This window comes from Pyrus communis, chromosome 5 (genome assembly GCF_041283825.1).
Source record: "Pyrus communis isolate YQ-2024b chromosome 5, ASM4128382v1, whole genome shotgun sequence".
In the NCBI taxonomy this organism is placed as follows: domain Eukaryota; kingdom Viridiplantae; phylum Streptophyta; class Magnoliopsida; order Rosales; family Rosaceae; genus Pyrus; species Pyrus communis.
The window spans coordinates 3,146,381-3,162,575 of NC_142569.1; the positions used below are offsets into that span (position 1 = coordinate 3,146,381).

General features: G+C 38.0%; 3 protein-coding genes and 1 non-coding gene across 5 annotated transcripts; 2 read left to right on the forward strand and 2 right to left on the reverse strand.

The window, feature by feature from the left end:
• LOC137725319 (apoptosis inhibitor 5-like protein API5) lies at positions 1-7,311 on the forward strand. 2 transcript variants are annotated; one of them, XR_015962275.1, is made up of 18 exons: positions 586-749; positions 851-970; positions 1,086-1,247; positions 1,494-1,593; positions 1,689-1,754; positions 2,014-2,111; positions 2,201-2,275; positions 2,545-2,694; positions 3,581-3,646; positions 3,742-3,807; positions 4,485-4,595; positions 5,041-5,130; positions 5,215-5,321; positions 5,622-5,736; positions 5,821-5,886; positions 5,983-6,086; positions 6,624-7,145; positions 7,238-7,311. XR_015962275.1 is itself a non-coding variant. In XM_068463966.2 (17 exons), exons 2-17 carry the CDS (start codon positions 884-886, stop codon positions 6,829-6,831), a joined length of 1,671 nt encoding a protein of 556 aa, XP_068320067.2. In that variant the 5' UTR covers positions 1-749; positions 851-883; the 3' UTR covers positions 6,832-7,188. The 2 variants fall into 2 exon arrangements, 1 of the variants encoding a protein (XP_068320067.2); XM_068463966.2 differs by lacking the exon at positions 7,238-7,311 and having other exon boundaries at positions 1-749; positions 6,624-7,188.
• A 785-nt stretch (positions 7,312-8,096) lies between these two features.
• Positions 8,097-10,893, forward strand: LOC137725913 (E3 ubiquitin-protein ligase At4g11680). The gene is made up of 5 exons (XM_068464753.2): positions 8,097-8,899; positions 9,178-9,297; positions 9,402-9,534; positions 10,070-10,234; positions 10,449-10,893. The coding sequence occupies exons 1-5, from the start codon at positions 8,352-8,354 to the stop codon at positions 10,623-10,625; spliced, it is 1,143 nt and encodes a 380-aa protein (XP_068320854.2). The 5' UTR covers positions 8,097-8,351; the 3' UTR covers positions 10,626-10,893.
• Positions 10,894-11,251: 358 nt separating this feature from the next.
• On the reverse strand, positions 11,252-11,322 carry TRNAG-GCC (transfer RNA glycine (anticodon GCC)). Its single transcript has one exon. It is a non-coding gene; the product is annotated as a tRNA-Gly (tRNA).
• A 602-nt stretch (positions 11,323-11,924) lies between these two features.
• Positions 11,925-15,594, reverse strand: LOC137726746 (glutamate receptor 2.7). Its single transcript, XM_068465696.2, has 5 exons — positions 15,301-15,594; positions 13,939-15,188; positions 13,537-13,843; positions 12,882-13,261; positions 11,925-12,706 (listed from the first exon to the last, which is right to left on the reverse strand). Exons 1-5 carry the CDS (start codon positions 15,527-15,529, stop codon positions 12,146-12,148), a joined length of 2,727 nt encoding a protein of 908 aa, XP_068321797.2. The 5' UTR covers positions 15,530-15,594; the 3' UTR covers positions 11,925-12,145.
• Between the last annotated feature and the right edge of the window lie 601 nt (positions 15,595-16,195).

A 16,195-nucleotide genomic window follows, 5' to 3' on the forward strand; every position in this document is an offset into this window, starting at 1 on the left:
AAAAAGAGAAGAAAAAAATGTGGGGAAATTATTTTTCTAGTCAATACTATGGGTTCGTTTAGAAGTGTTTTTAAAATGATTGAAACTATTTTAAGCATTTTGGGTTCCAAAAATACTTAAATGCTTCCTGCAAGCAGCACATAACTGATGTTTCTTGCGAAAAACATAATAAGTGTTTTTTTAGGATTCATTTATATTTTTACTAAGCATTAGTTCTAAGAACATTTTTACCGGAAGCACTTTCAGTATTTAATAAACACTTCCAAACAAGTTTTATCTCTTTTGCATGTTGTATGAAACAAAATTGCAATGAATCATGCAATTAGCATAGTTCAATAACCATGTCGATTGGATAAAGAAAATAAACTTCAAATTTAAGCAGACTCAATTTCTAAAAAACATATATAAATTTTCAACTCGGGTGCAAGAAAATGAACGCACCGCCCCAATCTCCAAGAGCGTCTTTAGATATTCAAACATTAAGGGTAAGACGGTGCGTTTCTACGCCAGTAGAAACGTTTTATTTTATTTTATTTCTTTTGCGGTGAGGAAAAAGCCCAAAGGCCCGGCGGGACGACGTCGTATAAGATAAAGTAAAGGGCAAATAGAAGAAGCTTGGCTTCGGCTTTTTCCCTTCCCCATCAAACCCTCGTCTTCGTCTTCGTCTTCGTCTTCCTCGGTCACTCACTCTCTCTCTCTCTCTATCTCTCTCTCTACTTTCTCTCTCTACACTCCAGAGCTAATAACCAGTAAGCCCTCTTTCGAATTCCAGAATAATAACTATGAAGTTTTTTCGAAAACCTTTGCGTTATAATAATAATTCAATTTTTTGTTCCAAATTTCGCCTCAGCTTCCTCATAGGGCCAGAAGAAGAAGAGCTCCAATGGCCGACCCCTCCGACGAGGCTAAGCATATCGAGAAGCTTTACGAGTTTGGCGAACGCCTCAACGAGTCCAAGGACAAGTCCCAGGTACCCCTCGCCCCGCCAATTTTCTCTTGCACCCTTTTGGTGTTTTCTACTTTTTAAAATTTGATATGTAGGGTTTTAATTTTTTGGGAATTTTTTTGTTTGTTTGTGAATTCAGAATGTCAAGGACTACCAGGGGATTATCAATGCGGCCAAGACGAGTGTCAAGGCCAAACAGCTGGCTGCCCAGCTTATTCCGAGGTTCTTCAAGTTCTTCCCCGAACTTTCGCAGCCCGCCATCGATACCCACCTCGATTTGATTGAAGAAGAAGAGCTCGGGGTCAGTTCATATCTATACCCCACTCATAATTACTTGCACTCATTTCATTTTTTATGCCCTGGCTATATTTGGTAACTGGAAAGTTGTGGGATTTTTTCTATGGTGAAAAGTTAGTGTTTTAAATTTGCTGGTTGTGACATAGTTGAAGCAATTGACAGCATGTCTTATATCTTATCTTATTCGGGGTCTTGTTGGTTTTAAAATTTAGTTCAAATATTTAGTTTCGATCATCAATGAAATGTGCAGGTACGAGTACAAGCTATTCGGGGCCTTCCCCTTTTTTGCAAGGATACGCCTGAACACATTGCGAAAATTGTAGACATTCTTGTGCAACTCCTTGCATCTGGTACTTATTTTCCATTCTTTGTTGGGAATTGTGATTCTGTGAGTATGGTGGGTATGTTATATGAGTCTGATGTTGGGCTTTGTTGATGCTTTTAGAGGAATTTGTGGAGCGTGATGCTGTGCATAAAGCACTTATGGCCCTTTTGAGGCAAGATGTTAAAGGTATATTTGTGATCTTCAAATTAACTGATAGTGCATGATTACAGATTATATGTTTATTACTAATGAACTGATGTATCATTACATCAGATTTTAAGTTGGCATTTTTATTTATAAGTAAATTGTATATGTGTACAAATGTATACATATTTTATGTACATTTATGTATTTTTCTTACTAGCCTTAAGTTCAACACCTGATACATCTTGGATCATTGAAATCTCTCTCTTTCATAATGTGCCTCATCTTCTTGTATGTACAGCTTCTTTGACAGCATTATTCAAGCACATTGGGAGTGTTGATGAACCAAGCACAGATGAGTTCATTCGCGAGAAGGTTTTAAGCTTCATTAGAGATAAGGTGAGAAGACCACTTTTTTCAAATGTCCAATATGATTGATATCATGTATCTCTTTAAGATAACTGGATGTTAAATGATCAAAATTGTAGGTATTTCCTATTAAAGCTGAACTTTTGAAGCCTCAGGAGGAAATGGAAAGGCATATTACTGATTTAATAAAAAAGGTATGTACGTGAATGCTGTGTCAATTGTCTTCATGCGCATGTTAAGATTTAGAGTCTTGGAACTGTCTACTTAAATTCCTATGAAAGTATTAGTTTGAAGTGTGGCATGATCACCTCTAAGTAGTAAATTTATATGTTGTTCTCTTCCCCTCATGTTGCCTTTAGTTAAAAGAAAAATCGTGGACATTTATAATTATGATCTCTTCAATTTTATTGTACTTTTCTGTTGCAAGGTTGTATATGACTAATATGATTGAGTTCAATTGTAGAGTTTGGAAGATGTGACTGGTGCAGAGTTTAGAATGTTTATGGACTTCTTAAAAAGTTTGAGCATATTTGGGGAGAAAGCGCCTGCTGAACGCATGAAAGAACTTATTGGAATTATTGAAGGACAAGCTGATTTGGATGCCCAATTCAATGTAAGCACTTGTTTTATTGTGTTGATTTAAGGATAAAGAATGGCACTTTCTGACCAAGCCCAATATGCCAAATGTACTCACAATGAGTAATGCTGAAATAAGCCTTTTTGATATTACTCTGTCATTCCATAAGATGGCTTGCATTTATTTTGATATTCTTAGATGTGATGCATTGACTTTGTATTTTGATTACTATTTGCATGTATGGTTGCATGACTCTGGCATGGGCTTAGGGTTTAGGGTTAATGATAATCATACCTGGACCAATATCACTCATGGTGATTATGTTAATCCTTGTATGTAGTTCTTATTCATGATACTTATACCAGCTTTCTCATCACAATATTGACTGCATGCTGTAGATTTGTTAAGCGATAAATTTGTTTACTTCTCCGTTTTCTGTTGGGATGATCAACAAATCTGTCAATGGTTTACAGGTGAAGCTCCACTTAGTTATTTACTAGTCCCAGGATCCCAATTAGACCTGTAATCAAACCAGTATATGAGCGGGTTGTTTTTGGTGCTGGGCTAGTCTAATTGGATTGTTTTTCAAGATATGTAGATTCATTGGAAGCTTGATATTCATCAATTTCTTAAAGTATCCGGGCATCTATAACTATGCATGTCTGTAGGGTTGAAAGTTTGATTTAGAAAATTATTTCAAATTATAACGACCACCAGTGTCTTGTTAATGTCATTTAATATAAGCCACCCTTATATATGATATTGTCTTTTTAGGCTAGAAGGAAACAAAAGTGATTGTATTGGAAAAGATGCTTCTACAGTGTATATTCTGCTTCTTTTTTTTAAGATCGTAGTATCAATGTATTCTTTTTAATCACTTTGGTTCTTTCGATAGCTTAACGCCAAAATGGTTGGGATGCAGGTTTCAGATGCTGATCATATTGACAGGTTGATATCCTGCCTATTCATGGCTCTGCCATTTGTTGTGGTATAGCCTCGAATATCGTAGATTTTTCCTTGTGCTTTTGATGTGTATATTTCTGGGAATCAAGGACCAACCCTGTTAATTCATATTTGATACAGAGGGGTGCATCAAGCAGCAAGTTCCTAAACTATCTGGACAAACACATCCTTCCTGTTTCGGATAAGGTAACATCATCACTTCCGCTGACTTGGTATATCATTCTATGTATGTGCGTCAAGTTTCTTGGTAATCTGAAGAGTTTTATTTCTATATTCTTCCATCAGTGTTGGCCCAAAAAAAATGAAAATGTTCACATTTTTTAGCAAACAAGCTGATATATAATTAAACACTGGGATGTAATTTTTTCTATATTTGTTTGCTTTATTTGTTTTTGTTTGAAATGTTCCATCAGAATTTGGGATGATATATCCTTTCTGCTATTGGTCTTCTAATCTTGCTTTATTTCTTTTCTTGAATCAACTACTCCAATACTAAAGCAGTGTTTAGATCAAATAGTTGATTCCTTTATTTCCATATGAATCCAGAAGTTTTTATTGGCTGTAAGTAGTCATACTGTTTCGTACTTGTCTACATTGTTAAGAGGACTCTTGAGAAATGATCATTAGGTTCTGAAATGAAAACAAGGATGATATGGAATATAGGATTAAGTAAATAGCTTGGGGATTGCAGTACTTGCAAACCTTTAGTGATGATAAATAAAATTTTAATTCCATTTCAATTTATCAGTATCTTTTTATGACTATTTGACAATTTTATCCTCTGATGTGCCGTCTTTATAGCGTTTTGGTGTAATGGGAAAGCTCGTCAATAATTTTTATTTAAACAATTTTTTCTTTGTCAGCTTCCTGATGAAAGAAGGCTAGATTTGCTCAAAGCCCTTGCAGAAGTTTCACCTTTCACAGCACCACAAGATTCTCGTCAGATTCTTCCTTCTGTTGTTCAGCTGTTGAAGGTACAATAGTTTTAATCGGTAATGCCATCAGTTTATATATTCAAAATTATTAGATGTTTGGACTATGTGCGTGAAGATCCAACCTGTAAATACTCTCCACTATTAGAATCAGTGTTTGTAAATGTAAATGCATAATGTGAGGCATTTTAATTCTGGCAAGACAATGAAAAAGCCTTTTACGGACTCAAGTTATTCAATTAAAAAGATCTAAATATATGTATTATTGTACTAATTATCATTCAACCGTAATGGCGCATTGCTATGAGGTGAACCTCAATTGTGCCTTTAAAAACTTATTAGAATTGATATATTCACATCCAGTCTTTGGACAGTATCGGCTTCTTTGTTTGCTCCATGGCTAGATAACAAACCATTTTTGGAGTCATTTTTTTGTTTTTTCTCGTCGCAAACTAATTCTCATTTTTATTCTATTTTTTCCTTGCAGAAAAACATGCCTCGGAGAAAGACTGGAGAGGAGTTTAACTTCACTTACGTAGAATGCTTGTTGTACACTTTTCACCATCTTGCTCACAAGGTATTTTGAATTCCAATCAACCTCTTGTCAATACTACTGCGAATAAACATTTTTGTGTGCTGACTTGATTTCTTTATCATATAGGTTCCTAATGCTACTAACAGCCTATGCGGTTACAAGATAGTGACTGGGCAACCATCAGATAGGCTGGGCGAGGACTTTTCGGAGCAATATAAGGAGTTTACTGAGAGGTTGGTCTTTCTTTTTCCCTGTTTTACTCCTTGTATATATTATTACTTATTTTAGTCTATATTATCCTACTTTCTTGTCAATGTATATATTATTTCAATTAAAAGCCCAGCCTTTTGTTCAAAAAAAAAGAAAAAAAAAGCCCAGCTTTCAAGCCACAGGATAGCTAAAGTTATTATTAATTTTCGAAAGAGATATTCTTTCATGTTACTGATATCTCAGCAATTACTTTGAAAAGTGGATAATCAAGTGGCCACACCTCTATAAGACTATAACTGGAACTATTATGATTGATTGTGCAGGTTGAGCTATGTTGAGGAGCTAACTAGGGCCACCATGAAGAAATTAACGCAGGGAATGGCTGAAAAGAACAAAGCGATGGCAGCTGCAAAGTCTGAAGAAGCAAAGAATACCATTGTGAGTTAATTTTATGAACATTTCAGATTGCTTGTGGACCTTTTCTAATAGCAATTAGCTTGAAAACAATAATTTGATGTGCAGAAAACTGAAAAGCAGAATACTACAACTGGGTTGCGAACCTGCAATAACATATTGACGATGACAAAGGTGAGGGCAACTATTTGATTATTCTGAATGGATGATCATTTATTCATGATCTGTAAGAACTAAGAACTTATGTTTAAATGATTTGAAACAATGCAGACTCTGCATTCAAAAACACCCTCATTCATTGGAGATAAGAGCATCAATCTGTCTTGGAAAGAAGCAACAAAACCTGCTATGCCCTCTAGCTCACCGACCGCAGGGTAAGAAGAATCCTCTTGATCCCCTATTTTTATTATATTCTCATTGGTTTGAAGATTAAATGTTGATTTATGTTACTTTTGGATTCGTTAGTTTTACAAAAGTTGGGATAATACAGTTTCTTGAATTGCTTGTGCAAAGAATAAGGTTATTACAGTCCATTGGTTTCAGTTGTCTTGGCTTGGAGAAAAAAAATATCAAACGACTAATTTTCTATGTTTTATCGTATTCTTTGTCACAGTTGTGGGTTACTGATGGCACGAGCATCTCTAGGAGTTTCATTAAATGATGCATGTTTTATCGTAATTTTTCTTCTTTTCCTGATTTCTGACAGACATCTATATTTTTCAATGTTTTCGCAATTACTGACCATTTATATACTGTAGACGTTGACATTTAGTAGCTTAGTCTTTGTCCATACGAGATGCACTTTGAATCTTGAAGGGGGACATATAATATACTGTGAAAGCGACATTTTTATTTTTTTGAAATTATAGTTAAAAGATCTATTCTTATATGGTTTAAACCTACTGGTGCAGAGCAAAACGACCTGCTAATTTTTCCAATGAATCTGGAAATATGCCTTCAAAAAAGGGCCGTGGAGGTGGCGGTTTACAAAATCAGCTTGTTAATAGAGCATTTGAAGGTCTATCTCAAGGTGGAAGAAGCGGGGGAAGGAGCGGTGGTGGAGGAAGGAGCAGAGGCAGAGGGTGGGGTGGACGTGGAAGGGGAAGGGGTTACAGATAGCTGCACCGTGAGACAATTTCAGAAGATCATGATGGTAAGATATGGATGCACCCCAGGAATTTGCAGATGAGTACGCGATGTGTTGAATTCTTTCTTCTCTTAAAAACGAGTTAGAAGCAAGTTTTGTTTCATCGAGCAAGCTGATTATAATCTGGATTCATTGTTGATTAACACTACTTATTATGCTTTTCTGGAGCTTTGTCTAACAAGAACGGCGGCGAGTGGATTAACGCTCTCGAGTATTTCCCTCTGTCGTCGAAAAAATACGCAGCATCTCGAAACAGCTCCAGGGATCTATCCGTGCGTTAGTGAATGTATGACCGTTATTATGTTCGAATATTATGACTTCTTTTGCCATTTTCTAGTTTTGCTAATTACCTCTTTACTTTATACTTTGTCATTAAAGTTTGTACAACCGTGCCGTAAATTGTGGATACAAAGTGTGACAAATGTGATGGATCCAAAGGTTGAAGCTTGAAAGGGTTTTTGCAAACTTGGGCCTACCCAAGCTGGCTAGGAACAATGTACTCCGATCTCTGCACTTAAGTTCGAATTGTTGAATAGACATGCGCTAAAGTATCACTTGAGGGGATGAGTAGACATGCATCTAAATTTTTATTATGTTTGAGCGTATGATATGCGCTTAGTGAGTGGAACTTTGGATGTGTAGTCAAGAACGAATGTCCACTTATGTCAATGTGTATTACTAGAGAAACCTTAAAATATCATTTTTTTTCTTATAACTTTTAGGGATAGAATTCAAAACTATTATAATAATTTAAAAGAGGAAGAAATGCATGTATAGAAATCAAATACGCTATTCATTAGGATTGGATCATATATTCCTAAAATCACTTGAACAAAAATAAATATGCCAGGAGTACCCGCCACCATATTCTTAATCTTTTTAACTTATATGTATAGGGGCTATTGTCCCTTTGCCTCTCTAAATAACAAAGAATTATTCTCCTACAAAAATAAAGCAAAGAGCTTGTAACTCAATCGATAGAGAATATTTATTTTCGTACCTGAACAAAAATCGACCATTAACAGACAATATTAGGCAAAAATCGAATATTTATTTTCCTATATTAATAGAAATTATATAAACAGAAAATAGTAGACGATTCTTTTTGCCACATTCAGGACTCTTAATTTGTTTTTGGTAAAAAAAAAAAAAAAAAAAAAATGAAATTTTGTATTTTTGGTAAATATCCAAAAATAATTTTCTTTTGTCTTTCCTATTTAAAAGAAAAGAAAATATAGTTGGATAGTCCCGCGCGTGTCAGCTCCGTTGTATTTAACCGTTGACGAAACTCCATTTCATTGTCTTAATAAGTGTGTTCTTCCTTACCACGATACAAAAAGCTCACCAAATATTCCGATCAAATCATCCCCAAAACCCAGTCTTTCAATTCAATCCCCCACTCTCAAACCCTAAAGTTCACTTCTTCAAGATTAAAAGGAAAACCCCGATTCAATTAGTTTCAAAATTTCAGTAAAATTCAAACCGAAAGACGATGTTGAACTCAAATCACTACCAACTCCCGTCTCCCTCCGACGCTTCGTCGCCGCTTTTAGGCCAATCGATGTCCGAAAACCTCGTCCGCAGCCGGCTGCTCATCCGTCAGCCGCCGCGCCCTCTTCGCGGCGCGGCTCGCTTCCTGCGTCGCGCCAGCAGCCGACGCATGATGCTGCGCGAGCCGTCGGTCCGGGTACGGGAGGCGGCGGCGGAGCAGCTGGAGGAGCGCCAGAGCGATTGGGCCTACTCTCGGCCGATTATCGTGTTGGACCTCTTGTGGAACGCCGGGCTCCTTGGGATTGCCGTCGGGGTGCTGTCGATGAGCTGGAAAGAGGCGCCTTCGGTGCCTTTGAGGACGTGGATTGGCGGGTACGCGTTTCAGTGCCTGGTCCATATGGTCTGCGTGGGGGTGGAGTGCAAGCGGCGGAGGCGCGGAGGTCAAGCGGCCGCGGAAGCGAGTTCCGGGTGGGAAAATTCATCTGGGTCTGGGAGTGATGATGGTGAGGACTATGGAGTTGAGCAGAGCGCCGACTACACTGCCACCAGGTTTTTCATTTTTTTTTTAAATGATCAACTTTTTTTTGTGGGGTTACTGAGAATTTGAACTGGGGTTTTGAGTATTAATTTTTACTATTTGTAGTAATGTAGCTGTTGCAATATCTATTTTTGGGTGAAAAATTGTTTCGTTGATTAAATTTGGGAATTTTGGACTGGATTTGAGCCTTTAGGAAAGTACCCATTTTCCATTTGAAGAATTTGTTTTGACCGATATTGATTGATGTGGTGTGTATGTAGAAGAATATTCTGATGGTTTGATGTGGCAGTGTTGCAAAGCATTTGGAGTCTGCAAATACGGTGTTTTCGTTTATCTGGTGGCTTCTTGGGTTCTACTGGGTGACTGCTGGCGGTGAAAGTTTGATACGAGATTCCCCACAGTTATACTGGTTTGTTTGAACTAACTGTCCCTTTTTGCTACCATTTTCGTTCAAGACATTTCTGTGCATGATGTGATCATCTTTGGCTTATAAAATGTGGGTTGTTTATGCAGGATTTGTATCACTTTTCTTGCTTTGGATGTTGTCTTTGTAGTCATCTGCGTTGCTGTCGTGTCTCTCATTGGTATTGCCGTTTGCTTCTGCCTCCCCTGCATCATTGCCATATTGTATGTTGTGACAGATCAGGTATGTGCTTGTAGGAAATGTTTGAGTTGATTCCATACGTTAAGAAGCTTGATATTCAGTGATATTATGATGCCAATCGAAAAAATATTTACTATTTGTCACTTTTCTTATAGACACAAGCTCTAGTTTGATTGGTGAACGTTAGTATCGCACAACATAAAGCCTCTGATCTTCTCAAGCTTCAAAGCTATATACGAGGCAAACTAAGAATATATTGTAATGTTCCCATTGTCTAGTACAATTGAATGTAGATAGTCCAATAGCCACTAGGATACTGAGCTAAGATCTAAACATGACATGTGAAGACATTGTCTAGAGTTCATTTCCGCTCTTGGAGATTTATAGTGACTTTGTTTTTATTTGTCAAATTTGACCATCATAAGTTGCATGGTTTCTAACGATCTGTGTATGAGCCGTTTACTTTAGGAGAATTTTTGAATTTCATCAGAACCTGTGTGAGTTTTATACCTTCCTTTCATTTATATGCTGTTAAATACTGTCCCTAATTTCCTGGTCATTTTTGGTTTCTGAACAGGAAGGAGCAACAAAGGAAGAGATCGATCATTTGCCAAAGTACAAGTTCCACAAGATACCTGATTTTGACAAAGTTAATGGTGAGATCCAAGAATCTTCTGGAGGAGTAATGACGGAATGCGACACTACTACACCTACTGAACATGTTCTTTCTGCAGAGGATGCTGTAAGTTCCATGATACATTCTTGATTTCTTTTTACTAGGAAGTTTCATAACAAAGTTTTTTATTTATTTTTTAAATGGAATGCTGAAATTGGTTTTTGTATTACCAACCGGAAATCATACCATGTACCTGTTCAGCAATTGAGCCTTTCAAGCAATTGAGCCTACACTACATGACTAGTGTGCGTATTACCTGAGTTGTTGTGTTAAATCTCAGGAATGTTGCATCTGCCTTTGTGCCTACGAGGATGGAACTGAACTGCGTGAACTTCCATGCTGTCACCACTTTCACTGCACCTGCATAGACAAATGGTTACAGATCAATGCCACCTGCCCACTCTGCAAGTTCAACATTTTGAAGTCCGTTAGCCAAAGCGGCAGTGAAGAAGTATAAAAAGCAAGTTCTGTATAACAGTTATGAGGAGATTGTATGCCGTGCTCCTATGTATATATAGTAGACCAAGAAACATTCCACCATCTGCCGGGAACCATTCTGCCGGAATCCAGATGCAACTTCAAGGTCGGGTTTGTTGCGAGAACATCTTCTCCTCCTAGAATGTTAGTTTGTATATTGAGTTTTTTCTACGAGTCATTTATGTGATGTCTAATAAACAAAATGTTTAACTACATATGAGTTCCTTACGAAGTATTGGCTTACAAAATAGCTTGGGTTCGATATTGGCTTTCAAAGTATAACTACATACGAGTTCCTTACACCTGGACGCCACCGTGGTGCCCCAAACCAATGGTACAGTCCTATGTCGGAAGTTAAAACACATAGTTTGCATCATTTGGTATGGGACGCCATACTGGCATCTCAGGGACGGATGTAGGCAAGTCTTTCGCCATGTACATGAGTCACGAGCCTATGGTATAATTGTTTTATTTGTATTTTTCGGGACGAATGCCCTATGGTATAATTGTTTTATGTGTGATTACACAATAGATTGGGTGCCAACCAGAGGAAGTAGATACGCAAAAACAGAGGCTGAATAATGTAATGAGACAAAAACCCAAAACTGCACCAGCCGGGAATCGAACCCGGGTCTGTACCGTGGCAGGGTACTATTCTACCACTAGACCACTGGTGCTTGCTTGACTTTTAATTTCAATTTTATGTTATTGTTCAACTGGGTTGATTTGCATCCTTGAGGAATTTGTCTTTCTTTGAAAGCTTTTATGTCTAGTTTGCATGCAAGAAGGGTTGTCCCCTTTAATCGCATAGTTTTCCAAAGGGAAACGGGAAAGGAATAAACAAAGTGATCTTTAATTTGAAAGAATGTTGGGCGTTCAAAAATCAACAAACAAAAAATGAATGGAGATGAGAGAAAAGCGAAGGTAAAGTAGAAGTGGTTGCATGAGAAATGATATAATTAAGAGTGAGGATATCGGATGTAAAGTAGTAGTGGCCGCAATTGAGATAAAGATTAGAGGAAATCGGGTAAGGTAGTATAGATATGTGAACCGAAGACTTACAGATGCTCTGGTTAGAAGACGCAACTATGAGACGAATGCTAACGTCAAAAGGGGTAGAGGAAGACTTGGAAAGAGATCACTTTAAGAAAAAGGTATGGAGTACTTGGAGCTGACATAACACATGGTACAAAATCGAGTGTAATGGCGTTCTAAAATCCATACAGCTCACTTAATGAGATAAGACTTGACTGCTTATTATCTGTAAAAGACCACGACACGCTTCAATGTTCACACTACTTTCTCGTAAAAATAAGACTATACAGTATTCATCTCTTAATGAGGTATTCTATACAAATTACATGAATTAATCAAATGTATAAAAGAAACAGAAAGCAAAGACAACTGCCTAAACATCAGTCTAAAACTATATGCGCAATTTATCAGCATATACAATCTGGAAGAATATAAAAAAAATGTACTACAATGATGATCTATGGATCAAAGGAATTGAACCAGTTGGGTTGATTTCGGTTTGGGCGGATTGGATTGGATTGGATTGGATTGCATTGGATTGCATTCAATTTCTGGTGGATTGTAGGTGTGATGAGGAAGCTGAGGAGTAGTGGAAGTGGTGGAGTACTCCCACATTGGAGAACTCCGTTCTTCTGCGAAAAAAGTAAAAAATGGAGATCTGGTTGGAACGTCAATCTCTCTAGTGCAAATTGTTTTTGCCATTCTAACTGCCTTGTTCAAAAGCGTTTCTCCGGTTGGGATCGGACTTGCACTGCCTTGTTGTGCTGCCTCTTGATGCTGAAACCTCCTCAGCCTGATGGTAAAAGAGAGCAGAAAGCATAAGGTGGAAGTAGCAGCTGATATTACATAGAGGCCTGTAAAACTGTTGAGGGTCAAGCTTTCTGGTTCGTTCGAAGTTGCATTTCTTGGACACTCCTTGTTGGGAGTCAACCATTCATTTTGTAGCTTCTTCACTTCCCCATTCTCCAACAGCTCTAGAATCACCTTCGAGAAATCACGCACTATCGGAGAACCTCTCTGGAATATCTGCAAGGTGAACACGAAAACAATTTTATTAGTTTCGATATGTTAGTCAGAAATATGCTAACTTTAATTGAGATATTTTCGCCCAAAAAGTTTGTAACCGGTTTTATTTGTGCATATTTTCGTATTTTGTACGCACAGAGAAAAATAGAATGTGAACAATTTAGTCATTACTCACAAAGCTCAAGCCTCCAAAACTATGGGTGGTTGCAGTGGCAGTATATCCTTCGCAGTATTCATTCATGAAGACTTCTGCATATGGGAGTTCAAGAAAGGCGGCCTCTATAGTTTTGTTTTTGAATTCATTCGGGTAGTCGTATTCGCTTTTCACTTTGATGATGTTTTTGAATCCAAGGACATTCTGCAGGTACTCAATGACAAATAAGTTCCCGTTGCAACCAACTTTCGAGTCGGCGTCGATGTATGTTGCATTCAGTTTCAGTCGTTGGACGGTGAGCATTGAAGAGAGATTAGCGGTGTAGCTTGAAGTCAGGCTCAATACAACAAAGAGCCAGACTACGACCACCACTCGCGTTAAGTTGCTGTAGATTTTCTCTTCTGTGAAATAAAAACGTAAGTTTACAATGAGGATAAGATTAATTCTCAAATGATTTTGGACCCGACTATTTTCATAGTTAGGCTTGTCCTGAAAATTTTAGATTGCCATTGGTTATCATACATTACGAAGAAGAAAAGAGCGGTAGGGGCGTTTAGAATGGTCGCTACAAAGCCAAATAGGGGCGTATGTCAGGGGACATACGCCCCTTGCCTCTAACAGAAGCACTTCTAATACTCGCTTTTTTGGTAGTGAAATGTACAAAATTGGTACTTACTGTGAGCAAAGAACAAAGTGGAGAAGGTGAACCAAGTTGCTGTGCCAATCTGATTCTTCAAGGGGCCACCGAATGCTGGATTCGACGGGCGCTCCAGGAACCATATGATGAACACTGTGTAGATGAAGATGGAACCAGTCACCACCCATATTTGCCATGTGAAAGGTTTCATAAACATCCATGTTGATTTTTCGGGTTTTGCCGGAACTATCATTGACAAACCAGACTCCATATATGGCTGAGTGAATTCCACCTTGTCCAGCCGATTAGCTAGCACGGTTATGTCACCAACCACAGCATCATAAACCTGCAAGCATACAATCGAATCAAAACCAATGAAAGAGCGAAACAGTATTCGAATTCATCTTCATGAAAAAATAGAAAATTAAATGATGGTTTTACCTTTTTATGGACTTGTTCCACAAGATCATCGTACAAGCCATCAAAAACTTCGAATTGATACGGCAGAGAATAGTTCAAACGTTTTATGACCATATCAAAAATTGCAATGCAGAAACCGACATACTTCTTCTTATCTGAGTCTTGCCTGGACCGATCAACCTTCACAAATTTGCTGAAGGAAGTTTTACCCGGCACCCCAATTCTCATCGGCTTCTCAACAGTAGGCATTGCCCAGCCTTTCGGGGCACTAGTTAGGTTCCCGGGCCAGATTACTCCACCAACATCACTGAATCTGTATTTCCCTGCTTCATCCGATGAGAACCCAACTTCCGGTTTCCAATAGTTCAATTCTTGGAATCTATTCTCATCCAAAATATTTTCAATCCTGAAAACTGGAGAGTACAGTACCTCACCGCCGTTTAACCGCATGTTCGCACTCAAACCTGTATAACTGCTCAATACGGTTTTCAACACCTCAAGGCTAGTTTTCTTGTCAGTCATTCTTCCTATGGCCTGTGAAATGATTCCAATAGCATCATATGCTCGAAGAGCGTAAATTCCTGGCTGGGCGCTATTTCCTTCTGAATACTTCGTTTGGACTTTCTTCCGAAAATTTGTATAAGAACTAGTATTATTGGAATAGTAGGTCTTGATTCCCAGAGTGCCTTTCATGTCAGAGGTGTGTTGAGGGTCAAGCAAACTTGTAATACTCTCGGTGATGATCCAAGCTGACTCTTTTCCAACAAGTCCCATCTTCCCAGCCAATCGAAATAGATTAGTCACCGTAGGCAACGATGACTGGAGAATGATAAACACTCGAGACTGCATGGTGGGAAGCCTCAACATCTCTTCCAGCTCAACCCAGTTTGGATTAGACAGCGAAGAAATCTGCGGAAGAACCAAACGGTGCTCAATCTTTGAACCGACATCTTGGAGCGCCTCGGTCAAAAGAGCTAGCATCCCAACATCGCCGCCATAGCCATCATCTTCGTATACTACAACCACCGTTTTCCAATGGTAAGCTGAAACTATATCCGCAATGCATTTCATCTGAGCATAACCATCTGTTGCTATTCGTATCAAAAATGGCCATCGGCGTTGCATTAGTGGCGGGGTTATAGAGGGCGATGCAAATGAAATCACCGGAATTTGAGTTTGGTTTCCGACAAGATCAGCTACTTGAGCTGCTTCCTCCCATGTCTCCGTGCCAACTATTACTTCTACTTTCTTCTCCTTTATCAATTCTTCAGCTGCAACAAAAATTGAAACGAAACATACATAAACTCCATCAGTTCTAATACATGTCCAAACTAGTTAACTATTATAAATACCGTCATGTCATGTGCTTACTGCTTTACTCACCAGCAGAAGCAGCAAGAAAGGGGTATCTGCGGGAGTCACGAAAATGAAGGATGAGCTTATGAGTCTTCGAACGGTTGTTGAAGCTCTCAGCTGCGATCTCCATGGCCGTTTTCTGCTCTTTCCCAATACGAGAACTAAAGTTAATGATTGCACCGACGTTGGTGACATTGGTGCTACTGTCAGCTTCAACTCCATAGGAAAGAATGATGAGAAGGTAGATGATGACCATGGGAACCAGAAGCCAGAGTCTTTGGACACGATTCGCGCTGGTTTTAGGGACTGATATTTTGGTATTGATTTTTATATGATGACATTATACGTATGTGATACAGAAAATATAAGGTTGTGTGTAAGAAAATACGCGGTATTAAACTTTTGATACTTAATTTAGTAATCTAAGAATTGATGGTCTTTTTTTTTTCTAAGTAGCTCCAAACTTCATGGAGATATTTTGCCGGTAGTTCTTTATTTTTTTCTTTTATTTTCTGAATTGTTAAATGATGTCATTTTCCACACCATATTATTATAGTTGATATATTTTATTGAATGTACGTGTCCCTATTTCTGCCTCATTAATTTTCCGAATGCAAACATTAGACTTGGATCTCGACCTCACTTATTGTCTTGTCTAGCCCCCATTGCAGACCTTTCTTTTTAAACCCTTGAAAAAGACTGCATTAGCTTTGATGAATTTCATAATTTTTTTTTACAATTTAGTAAATTTGAGATTGAAACTTAAAATCGAAGCGATTAACCAATTCAAAATTAGAGAAATTGCTAATATTGAATAGTCAAAAAATCACTTTAAAATCATCAATAATGAGATTAATAAAAGGGTAATGTTAGGGAGACTAAATGTGTAGATTGAATTTTGTAAACTAAATGACATGAAAAT

Bases quoted from the DNA above. Each gene is read 5' to 3' on its own strand.
- LOC137725319 (XM_068463966.2), top strand. From the start codon at position 884: ATGGCCGACCCCTCCGACGAGGCTAAGCATATCGAGAAGCTTTACGAG. The intron at 1,248-1,493 runs GTCAGTTCATAT...TGAAATGTGCAG, and splicing joins TTGAAGAAGAAGAGCTCGGG to GTACGAGTACAAGCTATTCG. The intron at 3,808-4,484 runs GTAACATCATCA...TTTCTTTGTCAG, and splicing joins TCCTTCCTGTTTCGGATAAG to CTTCCTGATGAAAGAAGGCT.
- LOC137725913 (XM_068464753.2), top strand. From the start codon at position 8,352: ATGTTGAACTCAAATCACTACCAACTCCCGTCTCCCTCCGACGCTTCG. The intron at 9,298-9,401 runs GTTTGTTTGAAC...TTGTTTATGCAG, and splicing joins GATTCCCCACAGTTATACTG to GATTTGTATCACTTTTCTTG. The intron at 10,235-10,448 runs GTAAGTTCCATG...GTTAAATCTCAG, and splicing joins TTCTTTCTGCAGAGGATGCT to GAATGTTGCATCTGCCTTTG.
- LOC137726746 (XM_068465696.2), bottom strand. From the start codon at position 15,529: ATGGTCATCATCTACCTTCTCATCATTCTTTCCTATGGAGTTGAAGCT. The intron at 15,189-15,300 runs GTGAGTAAAGCA...TTTTTGTTGCAG, and splicing joins CTTTCTTGCTGCTTCTGCTG to CTGAAGAATTGATAAAGGAG. The intron at 13,844-13,938 runs GTAAAACCATCA...GTATGCTTGCAG, and splicing joins TGGAACAAGTCCATAAAAAG to GTTTATGATGCTGTGGTTGG.